The 21,753-nt window shown below is 37.5% G+C and overlaps 1 protein-coding gene across 1 annotated transcript; it reads right to left on the bottom strand.

The window, feature by feature from the left end:
• Nucleotides 1-906: 906 nt before the first annotated feature.
• On the bottom strand, nt 907-21,513 carry LOC113064131 (patatin-like phospholipase domain-containing protein 7). Its single transcript, XM_026234717.1, has 36 exons — nt 21,331-21,513; nt 20,815-20,861; nt 20,231-20,299; nt 19,658-19,745; nt 19,210-19,289; nt 18,810-18,898; nt 18,548-18,688; nt 18,296-18,455; nt 17,150-17,230; nt 16,939-17,067; nt 16,177-16,257; nt 15,006-15,147; nt 13,958-14,041; nt 13,744-13,829; nt 13,501-13,653; nt 13,317-13,394; nt 12,750-12,955; nt 12,271-12,402; nt 11,247-11,370; nt 9,877-9,990; nt 9,696-9,762; nt 9,433-9,582; nt 9,277-9,340; nt 8,702-8,870; nt 7,690-7,872; nt 6,869-6,987; nt 5,938-6,094; nt 5,151-5,267; nt 4,989-5,058; nt 4,785-4,901; nt 4,195-4,343; nt 3,552-3,704; nt 3,321-3,437; nt 3,148-3,232; nt 2,850-2,965; nt 907-2,364 (listed from the first exon to the last, which is right to left on the bottom strand). Exons 2-36 carry the CDS (start codon nt 20,857-20,859, stop codon nt 2,233-2,235), a joined length of 4,047 nt encoding a protein of 1,348 aa, XP_026090502.1. The 5' UTR covers nt 20,860-20,861; nt 21,331-21,513; the 3' UTR covers nt 907-2,232.
• Nucleotides 21,514-21,753: the final 240 nt, after the last annotated feature.

Below are 21,753 nucleotides of genomic sequence, written 5' to 3'. Positions count from 1 at the left end.
CATTTGGCTCATTCATTAATCAGTTCATTATTTTCATGCCATTCTGGAAAACACAGGACGTCCATTCTAAAATCCCATTTGTCTACAGCACACCTGGTGAGAAGTGGACCACGGGTGACAAAGATACACGTAATCTGAAAAGATTAAATTAATCATACCGTCTTTAAACAGCAGTTCCAGAAAGCATTTCTCCATGACAACGACAAGATGAAGATACAGGAGACACAGGTGATATTGAGCTAGAAAACGGGCCCACACAGAAACAAAGAAAAGAAGGGGATGCAAAGTAATAAAAATGGCTTTAAGGTCGAATTAATCTTTTTAAAGTTAATTTTCTGAAACATTGCAGCATAAAAAATTTAAATAATAAAAAATGTCCACAAATCTTAGGGTCAAAAGTTTCTTTCAAACAAAACATGCTAAAAAGCAGCTGTATACATATGGTAAATTCATACAAACAGGTTCTCCAATATCCACAAACTAGCAAAACACTTGACTGACCCTACACCCAATACAGCTGCACATATCAGTGCATGTGATGCATAGACGTTTGTTCATTATGTTTAATTATCTTCTAGTTTTCACTTCTCAAAACTAATTTGGAACTTAAAAAAGTGTTTCGTCTTCATTACATATCTGAGTGCATTACATCTCACGTGCAGCAGCCTGCTGAGGCTGTTTTGTTCAGTGCTGGCACCGAGCAATGATTGAAGATGGCAGCAACTCCATTAGGCAGAAAGACCATGGACTTACTGCTGAATCCCATAATTCATTCTCATAATCACCGCCAGGCACACTTGGCTCCTGGAGTGCAGCAAACAGGGTAAATGTGAGCCGTCCTGCATTATGCAACATATGCAAATAAACAAATATTTCAAAATCTTCAGAGTACTTTGAACACTGGGACTCGAGACAAAAACAAAAAAACAGTTTATTAGGAATCCGCATTTTAAGACGTTTGCAGAATGGCACTACATTCTCCCATCGATTTGAAAACAATTGCATATTCTCATTTGGTTTTTCAGATGTCCATACTGAGGTTTCTTTAACTTTGGAAACTAACTGACCCTAAACAACCAATGCTGACAACATAGGTGCTTTCCTTTTTTTTTAGCTTTATGACAGTGTTACAACAGATGCAAGAAAAACTATTGGCATACAGCATAAGGATTGTTCCGAAAGATTCAAAAACAATGGCACGACCACAAAACTCCAAATTAAAGTCAGTCATGGCGGCATAAACCAAAAGTCAAATGATTCCTCATACATACATATTAATCAATACTGGCATTGTTGTTAGACTGTTAGACTATTTCTTGACGATTACCATAACTCTCATTGTCTTTTATGGCTAGTATTAATGTTAAAAGGCACTACAGTTTTCATACAGTAATTTTCACAACAAAAACAAGAAATATAAAAAATATTGCATTGATAGGCATACTTTTCTTAGGTGTATTGTTTGATCATGTGCAGCTAGAAGCATGATTAACTCATCAGACTCATTCGGTATGATACACAACACTGGTTAGTTTACATCGATCACTCAACTGTCCATAGATCATGTACCCCTGAGCTAGGAGTTACTGATCTGTGTGAAACAGCAAAGTCTTTGAGATGTTTAAATGAAACAAAAAGTCAACATTGGTCATCTGAGCTCATAAACAGAGAACTCTACATTGAGTATCACTTTCTTTTTTTTAACTCTAAATCATTACTTGGCTCTTTTCTGCTACTTTCATTGACAGAAGAAAGAATCAGCCGAACATGCAATCCAATCTAACTGTTTGTAAAGAATGTTGTAGCTGAGTGTCTTAATTGTGTAATATCCTCCTCTATTGATTGACCTGTAATTCAAGATGGAGTGAAGACAACGCTTGGGAATCAAAAGAGTTCAAAATCAGCATCAAACTTCCCTGAAAACTCTGGGAAAGTCTTGAGTTACTGCTCAGATGCAAGGCCAGGTATTATTTCAACCTCATGCCATGTTACCCAGCATGTCCATCTTAAACTTCCATTGCAGCAATAGATGTTTTCTTTGGATTTCTTTGTATGAGAGGGGAAAAAATGCTTGTGTAAATACACAAAATACTCTGCTCCTCAAGGCCTGGATGTAGTTGGTGTGACTGCAGTGTTTACAGAAAGCCGAACCCCAAATCATTGGCGTGCCAGTGTTTGTACACTGCCATGCTGATATCTGGGTCAGTGGTCGGGATGGAGGGGTTTCAGTCCTTATGCTTTTCTTTTGTGGATGGATGGAGCACTGTTGGAGCTAGAGGTCTGTAGTGTTTTGGAGGACACGGGTCCTAGGTTTTCCAAGTCAGAATGCACACGCTGCCTGTGAGACCTCTCGAATTCTTCATCCTGGGCAAAAGCATCAATGTGATCAGGCAGTTTATTTTTTAGGAATTATAGGACTTTTTATTTTATTTTTTCATTTTATGTACTACACACATGACCTTTCAAAGGTTTGAGGTCGGAACGATTTTTTCAATGTTTTAGACAAGCCTTTAATGCTCACAAAGGCTACAATTATTTGACAGTAATATTAAAATATGATTCATATTTAAAATATTTTTTTTTCTATTTTTTTTTTATTGTAATTTATTCCTATTTTTCTAAATAAGGACTTTGATGTAGATTTAAGAAACCATCACTAACGTTAAATATGGCTCTAAATGAAATTGCATGAGAAAAATGTACAATCAGATAAGCCACAGCTGCACAACTTGCTAACTTAAATTAGAACGGTTTTGGGGCAAGAAAAAATTGACATGACGAACAAGAATAAAATGCCACAAAAGTGTAGGATATGTCCCTTTGAGTCTGCGTGTGTACTGTAGACTCACAGTGTCTGCGGTCAGTTCCTCCTCTGTGTGCTCGCTGTAATGGTTGTAGAGCTCAATGTCTGACAGAGCACTCTCTGCATTCTCCTCTTCATAGTCCGTGTGATAGTCCGATTCATCTGTGGGAAAGGAGACATTTCTGACCCATTAGCTAAATACACAAATCACACTAAATTACATCAAACTAAGCAGAAGCAAAAAAAACCAGATCAATATTCTGGGAATTGATGCCAAAATCCCTGAAAACGACTGCCAAATGTGCTTTTAATAGGTAACCTTATGAGATTTAACATTGATTTACCATCCACAAGAGCTGGTTTGACTGGCTCAATCCGTGAGACGATCTCAGCCAGATCAGTGAAGGAAGCATTCGGACAGGTTACAAACTGCAGAAACGACAATGAATTGAAGTGAAGTACTGTTTTGAAACACATTAGAACTTGATAGTCTCTCTTTCAGGTGATCCAGGCTCACATTGTTGCTCTGCGTTTTGTGGAATTCCTCCTGATGTCGGTCCTTCATCATCTTTTCCACCACGCCACTCCTGCACCACACGTCAAACACCGTCTTCCCATGCTGGTAGCCCACTTCCTATATGCACACACAAACACATGAGGCCAATCAAAAACAATATAAGCACAGAACAAAGACTTAATATTTAGAGTGCAGAATACAAAAAAAAGTAAAGGAGAAAAAAAAACTCACGCTAATCTCATCGAACTTGCCAAACTCAAGTGTGCGGTATCTGTCGATGGGAGGTCTGAGGTATTCACAGTATTCGCTATTCTTAACAGATTCAAGCTGTCTCACTGAGCACACATAAGCCAGCCGGGCCTGGATCTCAGTCATGTTCAACACCTGAAACAGCCACATACACGTCTCAAAATCTTAAATAAAACTTTATTTAAAAAAATAAATACAAATCTAGATTTTAACAGTTCCTGAAGAAACTTCAAGTGCTTATGCATGTAAAAGTGGTTGCCATGAATGTGTTCTGCGTGGATGCTATTTAATAACACTAAATATGGCTCAGGTTAATGCAAATCAATGGGATATTTTTTGTTTTATCATCTGTGGTGTAAAAATCATAAATGCAATAGCTTAAAGTAATAACATACCTCTTCTCCATTTTCACTTATTCATTTGATGATGGAAGTCTTACTTGTGTGTCAACATTTAATAATCACAAAAAGTTGACACTGGTGTGGTCATACGAGCAACATTTTGCAGGCAAAAAAGGTCCATATTGTTAATAGTGATGTATGATGCATCACCAAATGCTGCACCGCTTGCCTAAGAGAACACAACTAATTAAGTAAACATTGCACTTGGCCAATGTCTCCCTCACCTTGACTTTCTCAGCCAGTGGGTTGAGCCGTTTCCATAGCAGCCACCAGCCAGAAAGGGCATCCCCGTAGTTGGTGAGGTTGGTTTCATCTTGGCTGCCCACATCGATGGCAATAACCACCTTGGCACCCATGGAGCGGGCCACATCCGCTGAAACAGGCAGAGAAGACAAGAACCTCAGCAACAATGAACCACCGTTATTATAAAAAGACCAAAATTACCCAATTCTTCAGATCTGATAGACTCTGATAGCAGTGATCTGAGCCATAGACAGCACTCAAATCCGCCCACAGTCTATTCACTGAATGTCAGATGCAAATTGCACACAAAAATGGCTCAAAGTTTCATGAAAGTTTTATAATTGGGATTTCTACTATTTTTGAACCCTCCCCCAGACAGATCTTTCCTGTCTAAGTGGGCGGTCCTTGGCCAGAATAAGCTAAATAATCTTTGTCCAGACTTTATGCCAATAGCTACACTATTTTAGCAGATTTGCATCTATTAAATAGTGTGTTTGTCATGGTATACTGGGATTTGACTGTCAGGAGCTAAAGAGCTTTTACTGCAGGGAGCTAATGTCCTACTACACACCTGGCAAGTTGTTGATGTAGCCTCCATCCATGAGCAGGTGTCCATCTTTTGGATCACACAGTGGTGGCAGGTAACCAGAAAGAGACATGCTGGAACGCACATACCTCCACAGGGAGCCTGTGATGGAGGGACAGGAGACATCAGACATTTATCTTGGTTAAGCAGAGGCTCATAAATGCAGGTGGAGTATGTGGCAGTACAGACCGTCAGTGTGCACTCTCATCGTGGAAGCAGTGATATCTGTGGTGATGTTGAAATATGGGATCCAGAGATCCTGAAAACAAGCCAAACACATTTAAACTGCTGAGTATGGCAGATAGTGATCCAGTGTAGGATTCTTTGAGCCAAAAAGAGCAAGTTTCCTACCTCGATCTGTTTGTCCTTGAAGACAGCATTAATGCTAGAGTTAAACGAAGCACCAGAAAACATAGAAGTGACAGGGTAGGTCAAGTCCAGCATTTTCTTAAACACGGATGTCATTTCCTGATGAGGAAAAAAGGGGAAAAAAGTTAGCTTTTTGTGTCCGATTTAAGTGGCTTTTAAAATGGAAGAAAAATAATGCAACAGACTGGATTAATAAAAAAAAGAATGAAAATTAATAGAAAAATTAAAAGGAAACAAGAAAAGGATTAGAAAAAAAAACTAAAGACAACAATTAGGAAAAGGAAAAAGAAAATGAGTAAAAAAATTAAAAGGACAATAAAAGAATAGGAAAATAGGAAGAAAAAGAATAGGAAACAGGAAAGGAAATGAAAATGAATAAGAACATTTAAATTAAAAGGAAAATAAAAAAAATTATAGAAAAAGGGAAAGGAAATAATAGGAAATTGAAATGAAAAAAAATTTAAAGGACAAAGAAAAGTGAATGAAAAAAGTGCATTAAAACAAAACTGGAAAAGGAAAAGAAAAATAATAGGAAAAAGGAAAGAAAAGTAAAGAAAAACGTAAAAGCAAAAATATGATTGAAGAAAAAAGAAATTAGGAAAAAGGAACAAAACAATAGAAATGAATAAGAAAGGTAAGAAAATGGAATAGGATGGAAAGAAAAATTGTGTGTGATTCATATTTTTTTGGTGTGCACTGAGATGCATTTTCAAGTAGCACAAGGTTCGTCTCAGGTTTTTGAGTGTTTTACATTTCATTGGTCTCTCACCATCGCCCATTCTCTGGCTCTGATCTTCATCCTGCTGTAACAGCGCTCCTCTGCGTACAGCGCGCCCATCATAGAACCGATAGAGGTGCCGCCCACCAGATCAATGGGGATTCCCGCCTCACTCAATGCTCGAATGACGCCCACCTGAGAACAGCCCCTTAAAGAGGGAAGATGTGAAGATGGGTCATACAAGGCCAGTCAATACATAACCTTTTCACTTTGGTTCAGTTCTATTTGTCCAAAACAATTATGATGCCCAACTGAGCCAACAAACTGGCAGCATGACTACACCTGATGAAAGAAATCAAAAGGAAGTTGGGAATATGAAAGATAGTAAACAAAAACAAGAAAAACGTGGAGACGTACAGTGATGGCAGAACTAAAGGGGATGGGTCTGACATGGGGTGAGCCACAGCATGTTACAAAAGTGGAAACAAATCATTGATGTCTTATGTCCCACTTGGGATGAAGGGAGTAGGTAAGTAGTAAGTAAATATGGCTTGTTTAAAATCAACAACTTGAAACGAGTCGAACATTGTGTTGTTCTCTTTCTGAATAGCACTTTAGGGATATTCTACCCTGAAGGAGACTGGGAAGATTTAACACTGTACAAAGAATAAATCACATGTTACTACACAAAGGAATGAAGGAAGAAAACAGCAACCAACCTTTAAACACCGTCTGCCAACCACGAAAAAGACAAAACAGACAAACAGAAGCTGTCAGAAAAAAATGTAATTGACAGAAAGAGAGCAACAGAGACAAGAGGTTAAACAAAGACTAAGAAGGGGTGGTGAAGGGCTTCTTAAGGAAAATACCAGGTTAGTGTTAACAAGAATGGGAGTGTGGAAATGCATTCAAATAGAGCAGGTGTCTTTCTTCACTTTCATAGTTAAATATATGGTTTTTAAAAGGTTTAACAAGTGAATACCTGGCTCCTCCACCCCCCAACACCAGCGCAATGGCGTTGCCCGTAAGAACACGGGCCAGACGTGAGAAATCAGAGTGGCGATCAGCAGGCTTCTGGAACACACGCTGGTACATTTCTCTCTGAAAACACAAAAAAGACACAGGAACTTAGACCAGCACTATGCCAAAAAAATCAGGAGCCAGTTATATAAGCTCATGAAATCAATCTCACATGCTAAGACACTTTATAAGCTTGTCACACACTCACTCACATTGATAGCCACTATTGGGGGTTTATTAATAAGAATTTAACACAGAACCATGTAATTTTACTTGTAACATTGTTTTGTTACCAATGATACAAATTGGAATAAATTAAATTAATTTAGAAAATGTAATTTAATTTATTTATTCCTACCCTATCTATGAAGCAGATCAAAAAGAAGGCAGCTTTATTTCTTCAAGTTTTTACTAAAAGATTTGTCTATAATTGGTTATACTTTGTGGTTTCTTTTTTTGCTATATGATGAACAAGACTAAGTTTTGCCATGACACAAGTCAATGGAGTTCAAGGACACACCAGCAACAACCTGGGAACCTTGACAGGAATATCAAGAGTGTCTTAAATACATAGAATGTGAACAAATGTATACTTTAAAATTTAGCAGTGTAGCAGTCACAGGGAATGCTAAGTGGAAAAATAAATAAAATCTCTTGCAGCATATTGTGTGGTTTGTGGCATCAAAAAGTCTGATAAACCCTGTGCTAGACCATTGCATGGCTTTCAAAATTATATATTTATTTCATTTCAGTGAAACCATGATGTAATATTGAGTGCTGCACCAATTTTGGCAGGCTCCTCCTGGAGAAGACCCTGTGGGGGCAGGACAGGTGAAGGTGCCTGGAGATCCAGCTCCGCATGTTGAGCCATTCGGCTGTTCCTTTGGGAGGAGGGCCGTCCTCACGGTGCAACAACACCAGCTGTTTCTGCGCTCTCACCGCACTCCCCTCTAACATACGTTCCAACTGAGAGACAAAGAGAGCACTGAATATCATCCTTTCGAAACTAGACAACACTCCGTCTAAATGCATTATAATAATACTTTTTTTATGGTACGCACTGAATACAGAATTAATCCAGAAATATAAATTTCTTTCAGAAGGTTATTTTGTTCTAAAGAGACATTATTGATTGGAAAGGGCCTTTCTAAGGGCATTTAACATCCACATCCTCTCTCAATTCTTTTCAATGTCATACAATTTACCCATTTCTGACTTGTTTAAAACATCAGAGCTTTGAGTCCCTGATTCAAAGAGCAGCGCTATAGTGGTCGTAGCCTTTAAAGCCTGCAGGACATACACGATCAACAGGGATGTTGCTCTACCCCAGACCTCTGATCCAACTTTAAATGCACAGGCTGGACTGTCGAAACCCATGGATATCGAAAACTTCTCTCCCTCGTGCACGTAAATGATTAATCTCTTGCTCTCTAGGAAAAGAACTGAGTAAGTCCTGCAGTTGAACTGAAGTCCCACCAACATGGTTTATTATTGTGATCAGAGCAGTTCAGCGGTGACTTAGAGTACAGAAGAGTAGGGGCCGTTTTTAGGCCAGCGCATTATGGTTCAAATGGCTTAATGTTTTTTGGGCTCAACCTATAAAAGTACCTGCCATCCTAAAGCGAATGATGAATTACAGGCCTTGAAATCCATTTCATTTGAGTTGGAAAAAGTTTTATATTAAAGACTCTTCTATTTCCAGTGGAAGTAGCCACAGCTCTGAATCTTGGAATGTGAATTTAGCACCAGGTCATGAAAGCGTTTTTCACTCTGTGATACTGTAACACCATCATACCTCTCCCACAGCTGGGTCCTGCTCTCCCAGTCCCACGATGATGATGCAATCGGCCTGCCTGATGCAGCGCTGAGTCCATGGAGTGAGTGACACATCTGTCTGATATAGGACTATGCGGTGGATGTCTTCCTGCTGACCCAGCCAACTCGATAACCTGTACTCATGCACACTGGCATACAGAGAGAGAGAGAGAGAGAGAGATTACTTTCAGCTACATCTCATGGTATCTGCAAATAAAGTGATTTGTTCTTTTCCCACACATATTTAACGATGAATATTCATGACGAACCCATGACTTTGAAACATTTGTGACTACTAGAGGACTGTGGACTGTTTATTTATGGGGTTAATTGTGTTGTTAATTTACATATCACAAAACTGCTTTGATCGCTCTCATCAAACGACTACTTTAGTGTTTAAAAAAAAAAAAAAAAAAGAGGAGTGTGGTGTTGTTTTTCAGGCAGCTGAACACACTCATCCTAAAAATCAGCATGCATTAACAGTGAATCTACATATTCGGATAGATGCCATATAAAAATTTCAAGCTATTATCCAATGATACGCTGATGCTGTACCTGTCTAATGCAGCAGAGCCGAGGCGCTGTTTGATGATGTCACTAGTCAAGAGAAGAGTGGGGCCTGGAAGACATACATTAGACTTAAACGTCCTCTCAAATTGTAAACCTTCTCATCATTTCCATATAAAAGCTATATAAATACAGCATCCTCACCGATAGCTAAGAGTGCATGCTGAAGTTCCAGGGTGAACGCAGTCAGAGGAACTTCCTCTGATACCGGGAGCACAGTGACAGTGGACAGGTTTGAGGCAGGGTTCCCCACGTCCCATTTACTACCAGGTGTGTGAAGAGCTAGACTGCGAGCTGGATGTTAAAATACAGATACAATGCAGTTGTTATGCATTAGTGAATATAGAAACCATGGCCTTTGATGCAGGAAATGTAAATGAAACACTGATAGATTTACACACACACACCTGTCAAAGGTCCATTAACTTGCTGAAGTATCTTTTGTCCAAGCAGGTGAATAAGCCTTGTGACTACCTAATGAGATCAAAAATGAGAACAAAACTGACATTATACAGGCACAGAGAGGCAAAAGAGACTCTCATCACTATAGTTTCTGGCTATTAAGCAAATGCAGAGTGGCTGATATACCTGTGGGAATTTCCTCTTGATGGAACTGAGAGCGCCTTCAGGTAGTTTAGCCAGTTCTGAATCCCGAACAGCGTGAACAGTTGTTGCTCTGTTCTGATGGGTCAGAGCCTCCACCTGCATTCACACACCAAAAATGCATGGAAACACAATCCATTGATTGACTTTAAAACTTGCTTAGGTAGAATTACATCAGAAAAAAAAATATTATTTGCTTGAAAAGAATCAATTTTAATATGTTTTACATTTTAATTTTTAACAAGTATTTGTTGTGAAAAACCCTTAAAAATAGAAAGACTGCATTAAAGAGACATTTGACCCAGAATTGGGGTGGTTCACATGACTACACTGTTGTTATTGATTAATTAAAATATTTTTGGGTAAGTGTCATAAATCTAAAATAAAATAAAAAGCATGAAAGAAAAATTTTATATGTTGCTTTGTAAACTTGCCGAAATATATTTTTTTTCAAGCTATAAAAAATTATGTATATATATATATATATATATATATATATATATATATATATATATATATATATTTATATATATTATATGTATAATATATATGTGTGTGTGTGTGTGTGTGTGTAAACAAAATACTAAAAAAAATGGAAACAAACAAACAAATAAATAAATAATAAATACAAATAAATAAATAAAAGCATATAAATAATACTAAAAATAACTAAAATAACTCTGTATGACTTCATTATTACAAGTCTTCTGAAGTCATACAATTGCTTTCAGCAAGTAACAGGCTGAAATTTGTTATTCAAGAAAAAGAAAGTCATACAGGGTTAATAATGATAGAATTATAATTTTAGCTCCTAATTTAGACATCTATTTATGTTATTTAGACAAAATATTTTTGCTCACATACAAGAGCAAACAAACTCCATGACGTAGACTGAGACTAAATTTGGATGATCAAATCAGGCTTTCATTCACATCACTCACGTCCATGGACAATGAACCAGCACTGTTCTCTGAGCAATGTAACCATGGCATCGACATGGACAGGTATTCTTAGCAGCATAAGGCGTCACCACGGAGACACAAATGGCATCACCCAATCACAATAAAACGTTATGAATGACGAGCTACTAGTTACTGGGAGATACTGAGAGTTTGTTTTCTCTAATGCACACCTGATTAGGTGGCACGAATTCACTGAATACACCAATGACAGTAAATCTCACCTAACCCATTCTAGGTCTTTAGGACTTTATTGCCTATATATATATATAAATACATGTTTTAATGGTAATAAAGGAGGTAAACAAGATAGAGACAGGAATAAGTTTGCTATATATACATATATATACAACAATACACCATTTCTATATATATTGTGCATGTGGAAAATCTCACCACTCCAATGAGATCTCCTCTACCATACTCTCCAGTCAGCTCCTTTTTCCCATCCTCCTTCATAATGACGGAACGCAGGCGGCCGCTGAGCACTATAAAAGTACTGTCAGACTTATCACCCTGCCTGAGAGAGAAAAGAGGGAGAAAGGATGAGGTCGTTTATCATAGCAGATTTATGAAAAGCTGAGGAAGCTTATCTGTCTCAGCCAGAAGGGCAGAAGAGAAAAAGAAGTCGCCAAGTTTATTAGATTGTATTCTGTCCAAATCTCTTACTGAGGAGGCATAGGAAAAGAGGAGAGAAAAAGATCATATCAATAGAGTTTATCATCTGGAAGCTCCTCTCAGGACAGCCAAAAAACAGTTATAAAGGACATTAAATATTAATATATACATTACATGGCCAAAACTATGAGGACATGCTAATGACACACTTATAGGTGCTTATCGAATGTACACTACTGTTCAAAAGTTTGAGGTCTGTAATTTTTTTTTTTTTTTAAGTTCCTAACATTAAGCAAGTCTCAATTAGTTTGATTAAAAATACAGGAAAATATTAATACAAATGTAACTTCTTCCTGTGATGGCAAAGCTGAATTTTTAACAGTCATTACTTCAGTCTTTAATGTCACATGATCCATCTTTTTGATGAATAGAAAGTTCAAAAAGGACATCATTTATTTGAAATACAAATATTTTGTCTTTTGATCAATTTAATGCATCCTTGCTGGTTAAAAGAAATAATTTCCTTCGAAAAAAAAAAAGAAAACAAAGTGGACATTACTGTATAATTTCCAAAAACCAAGGAGAGTTGGCCTTCATTGTAAGACTTTCTGAGACTGGATGCAGGTGAAATGGTAAAAAAAATGAATAGTCTGCTAATTAAAAGGTTACATTTGGCCAAGCAGTACACTAATGGTACTTATTTATACTAATAAAGAGTTTGAAGGTTGAGAGAAAATAAATAAGGTGAAAAAAGGAGGGGGAAAAAATGTAAGCAGTAAATATGTAAGGAAATGAATTGGACCTGTAGACAGCTCTGCCCGCCTCCACAGCCATCCAGTCAAGGGCAAAATCAATCTGCCTGACGAAAGATGACATCCTTCTTACAACTGTATGAGCCACATTCAGCACCACCGTGGGCTCAGCTCGCATGATCCTGACAACACACACATTAATATGGGAGCGAATCAACATGTAAGCTGCAGAACCATTAAAACCAGCAACCAGAGTATGCTTATGTTCATAATATTCCAGCCAATGTCAACAAGAAGTTAGATTTGGATTAAAAAGTTACGTACTAATTTTGTATTATTCTACTATGTCTTGGTGCAGGTGATACTAATTGTACATGCACAGAAATAAGCCAATTATAAAGAAAATCACATGCACATAAAGCACTTATTACTTGTGGCCAGAAAGAAATTATGACTAAATTTCAGAATTTTAGTGCATGTCAGGCAAAAGAACTTGGACTAACATTAGAAGTGCGGACTGAAAACCTACTCATAGAAGTGTGTTTTCGAGATGGACAGGAAGCTGCAGTCCCGATGCGCCCGTACGGAGAAGATAAGTGGCTCACCCGTCAATACGGCCAGCTGACCCACCAGCTCTCCTGGGTGAGCCACAAACAGACACGTCTCCACCTCTCGGTCAATCATCCGCTGGTATGCATGCAACGTGCCCGAGATCACAAACTGCACACTTACATCCTGAGGGACACACACCCACACACAGTCAAGCAAATCATTTGGACAGAGTAACACATTAGAAATCCATTCAAATGACACTGCCTAGCCATTCACACTGGCCAGGTTTCAAAATCTAGTGAGCTGCCTTTTAAGACAGCATTTTTAGGCATCACTGGTCTTCCCTCGAAGCAAAAGCTTATGTAAAATTTGGCATCAATATTACACCCCTGTCTAAAATACTTGATTTTGTATACATCCTTAATGTAATTTGGTTAATGAAAAGCATCTCATATCAGTCACTATTTTAGTTAGCAAGTTGTCAAGCCATTCAGCTCACTGGCTTTTTAGCTATTTCATATGCATTTTCTGCGCAATGTCTGACCTGATCTCCTTGGCGAGCTACAACAGATCCAGCTTTAACTTGATGGAGCGTTACTCTGCCCTCCAGCAAACTGGGGTCCTGGACACACACAGCACCAATCAAAATATTCAACACAAACACATAAATCAATCTAAACCTAAATAAACCATGAACTCATATCCCACTAATGGAGATGTATTTTGACCTTCAGCGGAATAATCCCCAGCAGATCCTTTTTGGCGGCCTGGAAAATGGCGCCCACTTTACTAGGAGGAACGTCAGAGTGCGGTGCATTGTCTATGTAGTGAATCACAGTGGACGGAGCATGCTGCATGGTCACGCTCTTCTTCAAAATAGACTGAAGAACATAAAACATCAAGATCTTTTTTAATATCTAGAGATATTCAGGGTGAGAGAGAGAGATCAGATGGAGGAGGGGAAAAAAAACCTTGTGAATGACAGAATTGGATGGAGTATCGTCTATGGTGACTCGGGCCCGTTCGTAGGCCATGTTCAGGTCATTTCCTGCCACTCCTGCACACAAACACATAGAAAATAGATCGAGTTTGTTGAGTTTAGTACTAGAGGTGTCATTTCTCTGTAAGAGCATATATGTGTGGAGTGAATAAGAGTGGATAGACAGATGGTAGATTATCTGTTACCGGTGGTCTCTACAGGCATCGAGACCGAGCGAGACCTCCGCACGGCTGTGGACGTGTTTTCATATGAACCAGCTTGCCCTCCATCTAAGTGAGAAAACATTAATATTACTTTTAAAACACCCATGCACAAAATTTCTGGAAATCTTTCGGTGGAAAAAACTCCTCCTGACTTGAAAGCAAAATCTGACAAAAACACTACAAGTAAAAATATTCATATACAAAAGGCAATATAGCAAATGCTAAAAAAAATATTTTACTGAAGGTAAGGCTTAGTCTTTAACATTTAAAGGGTCCCCATCCTGGATTGTAAGATCATTGCAATGTATCTGAATGTCTCTTATGCTCACCAAGACTACATTTACTTGATCAAAAAAACAATTAAAACAGTAATATTGTTAAAGGTGCTGTAGGGAACTTTTGTAAAAAAAATATTTTTTACATATTTGTTAAACCTGTCATTATGTCCTGACAGTAGAATATGAGACAGATAATCTGTGAAAAAAAAATCAAGCTCCTCTGGCTCCTCCCAGTGGTCCTATTGCCATTTGCAGAAACTCCAACGCTCCCGGTAAAAAATAACCAATCAGAGCTGCAGTCCGTAACTTTGTTTGTGTTCAAAATGTAGAAAAATTTATATAATAAGCGAGTACACCATGAATCCATTTTCCAAACCGTGTTTTTGGCTTGTCCTGGATCACTAGGGTGCACCTATAATAAGTGTTTATATTCGGACTATTTTAGATTGCTTCGGGGGTACCGCGGCGGAGTAACCCAGTACCTTTGTGATTCTTCATAGACATAAACAGAGAGAAGTAGTTCCGGCTACGATGTTCTTCCGCAAGACGCAAGCAGTTCTGTTTATTAACCGCTAGAGCGTCAAAAGTTCTCTACCGCAGCTTTAAACATTACTGCAAAAAATACTATTTTAAAATGTAATATATTCCTGTGATAAAGCAACTTTTTCAGTTATTATTCTAATATGCAGATTTAGTGCTCAAGAAATATTTGTGGAGGATTTATAAAGGATTTATTAGTGAATTGAGTGTACCTGAGTCGGTCAAGTTCTCTCCAGAGCCCTGCAGGTGCTCGTCTTCTGTTTGTGTCTGAAAGTGGGATCTGCGTTGGACTCTGCTGGGACTCCCCTCAGTGAGCACACTGTTGACTGCGAGAAGGGGCACTGCTTGTCTCTCCTACACACACACACACACACCTTCAGATAGACACTTACAAGCATCTGGCACATTAAACAATTTTCCTGGTCTAAAGAAAGTCAATATCTGGAAAGATGTATTCGATAAAGAACTTTTAACAAGTTAAAAATCACAAACTCCTAATTACTCATAACAATGATGTGTGGGTCATTGAATTAATGCTTAATTTTTTTTGTGTTAATTAATTTTTTTAATCATTTTTTTCTTATTTATTTTAGAAATTCTGCTATTGTTTCCTAATCCAAAAGTACCATAAAGGTTTATTTAATTTGTTTTAAACTACTTTGACACTATATTCCAAATCTTCTACAGCCACACAACAGCCTGACTCAAACTCAAGTCATAACTTTTCTGAATATACTTAAAAAGGTTTTTCAAATCCATATGAAAAAGCAGGGCATAATTTTTTCCTTTTCAACATCCTTATATGCTGTGGAACCTTATTCATTTTTACATTTTAACTCATCAGAACATCATAAACATCAAAGAATGAAAAAAGCAGAACATCACCAAATAATAAATGTGAGAACTGCAGTTTATGCTGTGTTGTCACGTAATCTCGTCTGCAGTTGGGACTAAATTGTATTTATAGTCGATGGGAGAGCACTCAAATTCACAGTGCAAGCCAAAAGTACTTCTTAAATCAAAACGGAAAACAACTCCCTTGGCCTCTCCATGCAATGAGGAGAGAGTTACGTTGTGTGTGTAGGGTTGTGCTGTGACATGAGGAGATGTCTGATGGGAGCTTTCCACCCAGAGGGTGTTAAAGTCAGTGTCCTTTAAATGAAAGCCGAGGTCCTATGTTCCATGTTATTCAATCTAGCTGAGTTTTACGGCACCAGTGCAGGAGGGATTATGCCGATGGGGGTTAACGTAGCATGAAATAAACAGAGTGTGTGTGTGTGTGTGTGACAAAAGCACACATTTTAGAACTGATCGTGTGTGTGTGTGTTTGTGGGACCCTAAAAGTGATAATGCTGAGATGTATGTGTGTACTCTTTCTCCAACCTGATTGAAAAGCTCGGTTGTCAGTCCCAGGTAGTTGTGAAGTGCCAGGAAAGTGACTCTCTGCAAACGCACCATGATTATCTAAACAGACACAAACAAGCCACAAGTTAAAATTGTCATTTTTGTAATTTACTTAAGTTATTTCTGTTAATAACTGTTTGTGGTCTCACAAATAAGATGCCATTGCATATGCAGTAAAATGAGATGCATCATGGGAAAAACAGGATTTTCTTTGCTCTTTTAGGTAACTAAAGATGTTTGAAATGCAATTTAGACATACTCTAACTTTTCACATCACTATGTTCCCCGCACAGCCAGACCACTGATGAAGAATGTAAAACATACAAAAATAGTCACTTTAACTGTATCAGTAACCATCAACATTACATATAATATAATAATTACATATTATATTGGATATTTATTTGCTTTTTTGATTACTTTTTCCAACACTCAAAGTTAAAAGCACAACCAATTCAATAACACCTTTAATAATGTAATCTTTAAATAATATTAAAATGTCATTTTCATATTGTATATTATGTAAATGTTGTGATACCTTCATTTGTATTTATTGAAATAATTTAATAAAAACCTTGGTGAACATTAAAACTGGGCCTTTTTAGGAAGAAAAAAAAATAACATGATAAAAAAAATGGAGTATAATACGGCGAAAGATTACTCTGTGGTTGAAACAGATGTTCAGTAAGAAGAGGTCACATTGATGCAGACAGCCATGCGAGAGGTCAAGCCCCTCTGTACCTGTATGACTCTCACTAGCGTCTCTGGGTATTTCTCAAACACTGACTGGAAAGCTGAGGCAGGTAGACGCAATATGGTAGATCTGACCGCTGCACGAGCAAACACAGTCTTATAGGGAGCAGGATAACCCTGGAGAGAAAGGAAAGATCCCAAATCAATCACAGTGCACTGGAGCTGGATAAGTCGTCAGGAAGGTAGACAGAGAACTTACTGTAATGATGTCTAGAATGCTGAGCAGACTGTGAACACTGTCCCCGGGCAACACGTCCTTTACCACAGGCTCCGTGCCATCCTTAAAGACACACATACAGAAAGATAATATTATAACATTAGTGAAGGGCACCCAGTTTAATTACCCATATGCCATTTAGCTGACGCTTCTTATTCAAAGTGACCTACAGGGAATTTATTGCAGGGACAGACCCAGTCAAGTAACCAGAGGTTAATCAAGGAAATGATGAGGATTGTTCATAAATAAGTTGCTGTGGAGTTCAAAAGATTTTAAACATGATAAAATAAGATTTTTTATACATGTATGTGACCAAAAATACAGTAAAAACAAAACAAAACAAAAAACACGTAATAATGTGAAATATTATTCCCATTTAAAATAAAGGTTTTCTATTTTATACACTTTTAAATATCATTTATTTCTGTGATACAAACCAGATTTTTCATTATCATTACTCGTGATGTGATGCTTATTATTATTTTTTTTTTTTTGCTGAATAAAAGTTCCCAAACGTCTGAATGGTAGTGTATATTGTCATAAAAGATTTATATTTTGAATAAATGCCGTTCTTTTACAATTTTTACTCATCCAAGAATCATGAAAAAATTATCACAGGTTCCATAAAGTATTAAGCTGCAAAACTGTTTCCAATATTTATATTAAATCAGCATTTTAGAATGATTTCTGAAGGATCATGTGACACCGAAGACGAAAGATAAAAACTCAGTTTTGCACCACAGGAATAAATTATATTTTAAAGTATATTAAAATAGAAAACCATTATTTTAAATTGTAATAATATTTCACAATAGTACTGTTTTTTCTGTATTTCTGATCAAATAAATGCAGTCAGGGTGAGCAGAAGAGACTACTTTAAAAAAAACATTACAAACCTTACTGATCCCAAACTTGCTTTATCCTCTCAAAATAACAAGTGAGAAACCTTTCTTAACCTAGGATTAAATGTAGCCTTGACTCAAGATTAAATAATAAGTTAACCTGTAATAAAGTGTAGTGGGCAAATAGTCATGTGCATGAGGTTGATGAGCAAGTCAACTGACATTCTCTAAACCAATGCTGTAATGATGGAGTACTTCAGAGGTTACTTCTAAAGCTCATCCTTACAATCTCATGAATGCAAAGCTCCAGCCTTCCATCCTGAACCACATAAATGCTGTCGTCATCATCCCCGGGCTTGAACAGCCCCTCTCCCTCCTGCAGCTCCACAAACACCATGTGCCGACACAGCTCCAAAAACAAAGGCTTCTCAAAATGACCAAGTACCCTGAAAAAGATCAACATTCATTTAATTAGGCTGATAAAGTACCATGCAGTGCAGCTGCGATCATATGACCCCACAGGGTCAGAGTTGTCCACCTGACGTTCTTGAGCATGTAGAGCACCTCTGAGGGCAGGTTTGAATTCTGCACGTCAAATTCTGTGAGATCTGCCTCCAGGAGAGAGGGAGGGGGTTCTTTGGGCTGCAGAGTGGGCGGCTCCTTCCTGATCCGCAAGATCCTGTATGACATCATAGGAGGAGTTATGCAAAAAGCACTCATCAGACAGCTCCTGACTTAAGGCGATAAAACAAGATGGCATATGCTCTGTAAAAATTAAGTGTGTGAGAAGCTAAACAAACCTGCGTGCTATACTAAGAACTTTAGGCCTCTTCCGAGAGCGCTGCTTAGACACCGAAGAGGAGGATGGTGTCGAGGACAAGGTCTGGACCTGAAAGATAAAAAAACCAAAGGATTGAGAGAAAATAAAAATTGCAGGCTGTTAGTCATACAGGTGCCACACATACAGGATTGGCCATATGCCACATGGCACACTCTATGCTGCCCTCCAGTGGAGGAAGACTAAAGTGTCACCTGATGGCAGTTAATGACACCTATGAATGCGTATTTATAAAGCAGGTCTCTGCAGAGTCCGAGTCTGAACACTCATCCATTTATCTTTCAGCACAAATAGACTGCTGTGAATGTGACTATTAATCACAAAATAAAACAGCTAAGCAAATGGATTTCAGCGTGACCCACCTTTCTCATGATTTTCCTGCCATAAAAAAGCACTTTATCTCTTTTCCTGAATCGATAGCGAGGAACACCAGCCTGTTGATCTTAAAACACACACAAGCAAAAGTATAATGAATAGCAGTACTCTAGATATTCACTACCGTTCAAAAGTTTGCCGGTCAAGTATTAACACTTTTCTTTGGCAATGTTGCATTAAATCAATCAATAGTGACAGTAAAGACACTTAAAATGTTACAAATGTTTCCATTTCCACAAAAAATAAATAAATAAATAAATATCAAGTGACGAAATTTCAAATGAACAGTAAAAATTTACTGATCCGCAACATTTTTTTACAGTATGGCCACAAGTATCGGAACTGAGCAACAATGTAAAAACAACTTGATGCTCAAGCCAGTATACAGTTCTTTGGATTTAAACCATCTATTTTAAGCACAGAAGTGAAACATACTCGCCAGTTTATATCTGCGGTAGAAGAAAAGCACAGAGATTCCTATCAGACACGCAGCCGCCACGGCTCCGATCAATACACCCGTCAGCTGGAAGAGACAACAGTCACAAAAATGTAAGATAAGGGAAATTATCGGACATTACAGGAAAACTGATAAATATCATCCTCTACTACTGGACTTTTGATTTTACTTTCATCAAAACACACTTTCAGTAACAGAGCAAATAATACTGGCAAAAATGCTGCAAGAAATAATCTTCTCATTAAAATGGGTGTTATCGGTCAACGGAAACATTATTAAACTTCTGTAACTTGTTACATCTGATTTGAGTCAGTAAAATGCAGTTCCCTTTGCACTGGAAACTGTGGGAAAAATTGTTGGTGGATGATGAGAATCCCCCCACAGTGTAAAGCACTTTGAGTGCCTAGAAAAGCACTATATAAATGTAATGAGTTCTTATTATTATACAGAACAGAATATTATCATGCATTAGTGTGGATGCTAATATAGTCACTGTTATAGTTATTGTTCTTGGTGTGAACAGGTCTTAATCAGAGAACACATCAGTGTACCATAGTGGTCTGCATCCTCTCCTCCACAAACTGCTGCAGACGGGAACGAATCTCACTCCCAATAATAGCCTAAGGAAATACACAGTACACAAACAGTCAGCTGCACTCACAATTATGTCTATTTTTTGGTTTGAAAATAAAAAACCCTCTGAATAAAACACCCTTTTTTTTATTTGTATTGTATAATTTATTTACATTTGTTTCACAGAACAATACAATACAATAAAAAAACAGCTCATGTGGGATTTCTTTGAAATCATATTTATTTTTTTATTCAGACTTAAAAGTTGAGCTCAAACGAGACTCAAAGAGGCCGGTGCGCTCTCAGCTGCTTCCTGTCATGTGCAAAAACACAAAAGCACATCCCCTTGCAAAAAATAAAGGGATCTATCAGCTCAACCACTAATCTAACATTCTTCACCAAAACTAAAATTATCGTCATTACTTATTCATCCTCATGTCATTCCAAACTTATTTGCGGTCATTCTTCAAACATCATACAGTACATTTTTAATAAACAGGGAGTGGACAAACGATGCGCAAAGTACATGAACTGATGAGACAGTGAGATGCAACATACTTACAGGATACTTGCACTGATCTCCATCGTCATTCTTATTCTCTCCCATTTCTGAAAAGACAAAGTCACTCAGTTTAAGGAGAATGCATTTAGTTATTTAAAAAAAAATCTTGAATAACAGAGAGCAAGTAAAGTGTCCAAAAGTCAGAACTTTTCTGTGAGTAAATTGTTGACAGACGAACTTCTATTTTAGCTGCGCTTAACACACCTTTGCAAACCCTTTTATTATGTAATCCTGTGGAAAAACAAGCATGCCAGTTAAATATGAAGCAGTGTTTATGTTGTCATTGAAGCAGGGATGACATTTATTACTGTTATGGGCGTTACAGCTATTTAAAGTGTAAACAACAACGTCAATTTATAGAAAAGTTGAATTTTGTTTTAGGTTTAGACCCTTTGCACACACACACACACACAAAAATATATATAAAACATACGTCTTACCAAAACGCTTTTTAGCAAGTGATTTATACGTGCTAGAGTAATATGCTAATTAGCCAGCATTCATTAGCTTACTTACTAACTTAATGACAGCGAAAATGAAGTCCAATCCTGAAATAATCCGATTGGAAACTGTTTGTTCATACCACAGCTACTGGCTGGGTCACTTTCTTGTCATTTCCACACAAATTTAACTCCAGTGTAAACTTTGGCAGCTCATTTTTCGCCCCATGAAGTCAAATCTCTGATATTACCTTGACAGTCTTTCGCGTGGTAGTAATGTGCAGTTTCATTGGCTACAAAGAACATCAAGCGGCCAATCAGGATCGCTGTTGTTTGACTATTAGTTGATATAATAGCCTATATAATATTATATGTAAACGTAGTATTACATTTACATTTATCCAAAGCGACTTACAAATAAGGACAATAAAAGCAGTCAAAACTTACAAAAGAGCAACAATATATAATTGCAATATATATATATATATATATATATATA

Source organism: Carassius auratus, chromosome 46, assembly GCF_003368295.1.
Source record: "Carassius auratus strain Wakin chromosome 46, ASM336829v1, whole genome shotgun sequence".
NCBI classification, from domain to species: domain Eukaryota; kingdom Metazoa; phylum Chordata; class Actinopteri; order Cypriniformes; family Cyprinidae; genus Carassius; species Carassius auratus.
Note: the sequence above shows the minus strand (reverse complement) of the source record. Positions and strands in the feature narration are given on the sequence as shown.